At 27.2% G+C, this 4858-nt stretch overlaps 1 protein-coding gene across 1 annotated transcript in view; it reads left to right on the forward strand.

Annotated features, from left to right (window-relative positions):
* Positions 1 to 362: 362 nt before the first annotated feature.
* The window catches only part of LOC111642356 (protein FAM210B, mitochondrial-like), a 15538-nt gene continuing 11042 nt past the window's right edge, over positions 363 to 4858 (forward strand). The window contains exons 1-2 of the mRNA XM_023388691.1: positions 363 to 601; positions 674 to 812. Coding sequence (XP_023244459.1) covers positions 436 to 601; positions 674 to 812 — 305 coding nt within the window. The 5' untranslated portion in view covers positions 363 to 435. The remainder of the gene's footprint in view (positions 602 to 673; positions 813 to 4858) is intronic.

The following is a 4858-nucleotide window of genomic DNA, read 5'->3' on the forward strand; positions in this document are numbered from 1 at the left end:
CAGCTTTAGATTTATTTTTCAATGTTCTTGGAATTTCCGAGTGATAAACTAAGAGAGGTTTTAACTTACAATCATCAGCTGCATTCGCACCAACCAGCACTGTCAATCTTTGGTGGCCTTAAAATCTGGACAGGTTTTCTCTTCACACATGAAATGTAAACATTCTTTTAGGCATCTTCTTCCAGAACAGGCCAGTCTCATCTATGTTGAATATGGTTTGGCTGCTATAGCCACCTTTATCTATCGTAGCTTTGAATTTCTCTGGATGGTAAGACATAGCCTCTTTATCAGCACTTGCCGCCTTTCCAGTTTCTGCAATGCTATGCCAATTANCCTTTCCCTTACGTTATCTCGTATGTGATTGGTTGAAATTTGAAAAACTTGTAGATTACACGAATGTGATTGTATCACTTGTGTAAGTGTATAGTGTTTTCCATGACGTGTTTAACAATATATTCGAGAAGTTTTCGTTATTTAAGATTAAATAACAGTTTTAAAGCTTATGATTTTTACGTGAAGAATAAATTTAATGATCCTTTGAAAGATTTTCGTATATTTCCTTCACAGATAAGAATATTATCATCGAAACAGGATATACAAGGTGATTTAATTCATATTTAATTGCTCGAAGTTTAAATTAATGATGTAATTTCTGTCAAAATTTAATTTTTAGATAAATCAAAAGAAGTTGTTCATTTAAGTCAGAAGGAGAAACTTAAAAGAGCTGTTAAAGAATATGGATCTGTAGTAATTGTTTTCCATGTTGGAATCTCTCTCCTCTCACTTGGAGGATTTTATTTGTTAGTAGCTAAGTAAGTAGTCATGTGATTGTAATGACATATATATAATTTTGAAAACTGATTAATTATTAATGTTTAATTTCATCAAATATAGCTTTTTCTTTGACTGGTAAAGCAACTTTAATATGGCTTGCTTATCCAGCTATATTAAAGCTGCTTTACCAGACAACACACCCACTACACCAGAGGTCTGCAACCTTTGACCTCACGGACACTAAACTTACAATTTTGAATACCGTAGACCATTATCGTGAATTTTTTTAAATGATACAAAATCTGTAGGATAATGATCATAAAAGTTCAATTTTACTACTGTATATTAATGTGAAACTCACTTGTTTAATTATAGCAAATTAATGCAAGCCTAAAGTTCATTGCTGCTTGTTTGAAATAAGTTTATGAATTGTTAGTGTTTTTTCACACAGGACGACAATTGCACTCGCAATATTGTTTATTGTTCATTATTTATTGATAACAGTCACTTTATATATGGTTTTAGATTAAAATAAAAAACACCCATTGAGTGAAAAAAAGCAACTAAGCATTTTGCATTTCTTTTGTAATACTTCACGTAACCTTCAATTGATCAATGTCCAAATTCCTCCACAGACCATCCAGATTTTCTTGCAGACCATTACTGCTCCACAGACCACTGGTTGCCGACCACTGCACTATACTACATACGACTCGTATATACTTAATGGCTTAATAAGTACTTTGTTTCTGAAAAGTCAGATTTGTTCATCTGGTTTTTTGAGTAAATGATATCAGAAACTGTCATCTTGAAACAAACCACTAAATAGATTTATTTGAATTTGAAAATATTTTTTTTTCTGAGGAGACTGAAAATGGGCTCTTTTAAAAGTTTTGCTGTATATTGAAATGATGATGATGATAAAGAATTGGCATTCAGTTGGATTATTAAAAACTTATAAATAACTTCATCTTTTGAAACTTAAATGGTTAAAATTTGATTAGTTAATTGTCTGTGTTAATCTTGTAATTATACAATAAGTTTGAAAAACAAGTCATTTGATATTAGTCTCATAATTATATTATTAAATTGAAATTAGAAGGGTAAAAATCTTTTACAAAATCATATTTACTCAAATAAAATATTTTCTCATTCTTGTCAATAGTCTTTTTCTTCTACAGTTGACTGAATATAAAATCTTTTGTCGTCGAGTGTTACGTTAGACTGATTTAAATTAATTTTCCATCTACTTGCCTTCTGTAATCTGTCTATGTTTTTGCATGTTTTTGAATGCAAACAAATGAAACACATTTGAGTAAGTATTGTGATTTCAGAGTAATGTAGTCATTTCTGAATTTTCAAACATTATATTGAAGTTTAAAAATGTCAAAATTTTATGAGTCTGATGATCTTGTGATTGAATTTTGATCAGACAAGCTCAGATATTGACTTTATAAATATGTCAAATATAATTTGTACATTCTTGATTATTCTTTGAAATTAACTGTCAAAAATTTAACTACAATTTTTAATTAAATTAATATATTTTCTTCTGAACTAAAGAATATTCTGTCTTTATGGTTTATTTTTCTACAAACCAAGAATTATTCTAAATGATTCTTTATATTAAAAAAGTAAAAACTGATTGTGATATTCTGTCTTCTGTTTCTTTTCGTGTGTATGGTTTATTGAAAATGAGAAGAAGGTAAATATTTTTCTAAAGAAGTCTTTTCATAATAAAATATACACTTATTTATAAAGTAAATTTAAACTGTCTAAAAGAACAACAGAAATGAAAATAAAATAAATGTATAGTAACATATAGACAAAAATAAGTGTAATGAGTAAGTTTGACAGCATAAAGACAATTAGAATTTTTCTGAATATTTATTTTTCTAAATAGTTAATTTTCATCAATGAGAATTTGGAAATAAAGATGGCCAAACTAATTATTTGGTTAACTTGCAAAATGTTACCACTTATTGGTCATTATTCGGATGAAACCTATGGAAAAAGTCTCTTAATACTATATTCCTATGGATAATTGAATCAGATTCTTTTAATTCTCTCTCTTCTCAAGTATTTTTATGAAATTTATTAAGTTATCAACTGAAAGAATTCATAGGAAAAATATATTTAATCTAAGTAATGCATTATCCTTAGAAATATTAATATGTAATATATTTGATGAAATTATGAGAAGGATAAAGAATAGTGTTAGTATTGCAAATGAAGTACATTCTAATTGGCAAGTATACAATACAACATTAATTGAATAATTAAATAGTACAGTTTTGGAACAAGGCACAACTAACTACACCCTATTCTGTTTTTACACTATTTGTTTTGATCTAACACATTTCTTTAAAAATTTCATTTGATTTAGATTCTAACAAAAACTATTCATACTTCCTTTCCTAGAAAATTTCCGTTTTTAAAAAACAATTCTTAGAATTTTAAGATTTGGCTATTGACTTATATGAACTCGTGTTACAGTATCTTTTGTTCTGACATTATCCCATGATCGAAGCATTCATAAAAATTTTATTCAAAGTTTGATGATTTGTTTGTATGATTGCATTTTTCCTGATTTTATTTTAAAATGGAACTGTTTTTATATGTCATGTGATGATAAAAGCTAGATGTGTATTAGTCTTTAATGGAAAATGTTAAATAAAAAATAAAATTTGTGCTAATTTATTAAATTTTATTGATAAGTAAGTTACAATTGTCCCTCTGATTTATTAATTAAATTTGAATTCTTTTATTTAAACACATCCTATTATATTAATTTAATTGGTTTTTAAGGTCTGGAAATTTGGAAACAATCTATTTTTCAAGAACATATCTACCATGTAAAAGTAGAATTTGGATGTGTAGACTTACATGATTAGTAAATAACTAGACACAAGGCTAAAGATAACTATCTCTGTTTAACAGTAGAAAGATATACAGTATATATATTTTAAATGTTAAAAGCTGAAATGGATAGAAAAATAATGAAATTATAACCATTTTGGATGGAATTTATATAGATTATCAATCTAAACCAGTGTTTCTCAACAGGGGCAATATCGCCCCATGTGGGCATTTTTCCATGTTGAGGGGTCGATTAGTAACGATTTATATTTTGGGGGCGAAAAACAATTTTCTGGGCGATATAGTAAAACATTATATTAAGAATAATTAGATATTTTATTCGTTATATTGTACAATAATTAAACAAATAGCATTATACTAGTCACTAGTCTATTCAATGCAGTACGAATTTGGCATTAGCCTTGGCTTTCGGCATCGGAATTTTGGTGTGAAGGGGGCGATACTATGTAACGGTTTTACTGAAGGAGGCAACGATTTGTTAGAGGTTGAGAAACACTGATCTAAACAATAATTATTGTCATGATATGATTAATATTGAATGTAGCCGATTTAAAATAACTCTATTGCTTATCTGAAGCTTATCAAGCTGTTATTGTGTTCTATCAAAAAAAAAAGACAATGAAAACTAAACAAATAATTATTCATTTATAAAAATAGCTCTCATGTTTATGATAATATAATTGAAAAAAGAAAAATTTATTTTAAATAAAAATAATATTCTAAATAATGTTTTGTGTATTTTAAGCAATTAATTTTATATGTATAATTCCTTATAGATTATTTATTTATAAGATGTAAAGAATTGAATATTTAAGAATTTAAGTTCAAGATATTTTAAAGAGTGAAAGAATATTTAAATTTTCTAAATATGTATAGAAAGAAAGAAATTTTTATTGTAAAATAACTCATTTGTATATTGAATTAATCTATTTGCTTATTTTTTAATTTGAACATTTAAATAAGTACAGTAGAACCTCAATTATCTGGACTAATTGGGGATGAAGGTAGTCCAGATAAGGAAAAATCCGGATAATCGAAACAAATACTTTAATTTGTCTTTTAATGATAATACAACACGTTTTCTTTTCGATGACATATCGGCAATATTAAAAGTAAATACTGTATTTAAATCGTGATCAAATTTTCAAGAAACAAACGTTCATATTGAATTTGGACTACTACTGACCAACGCTAACAGACTACC

This window comes from Centruroides sculpturatus, unplaced genomic scaffold (genome assembly GCF_000671375.1).
Source record: "Centruroides sculpturatus isolate CEXI.00-Female unplaced genomic scaffold, Cexi_2.0 scaffold1649, whole genome shotgun sequence".
Taxonomy (NCBI): domain Eukaryota; kingdom Metazoa; phylum Arthropoda; class Arachnida; order Scorpiones; family Buthidae; genus Centruroides; species Centruroides sculpturatus.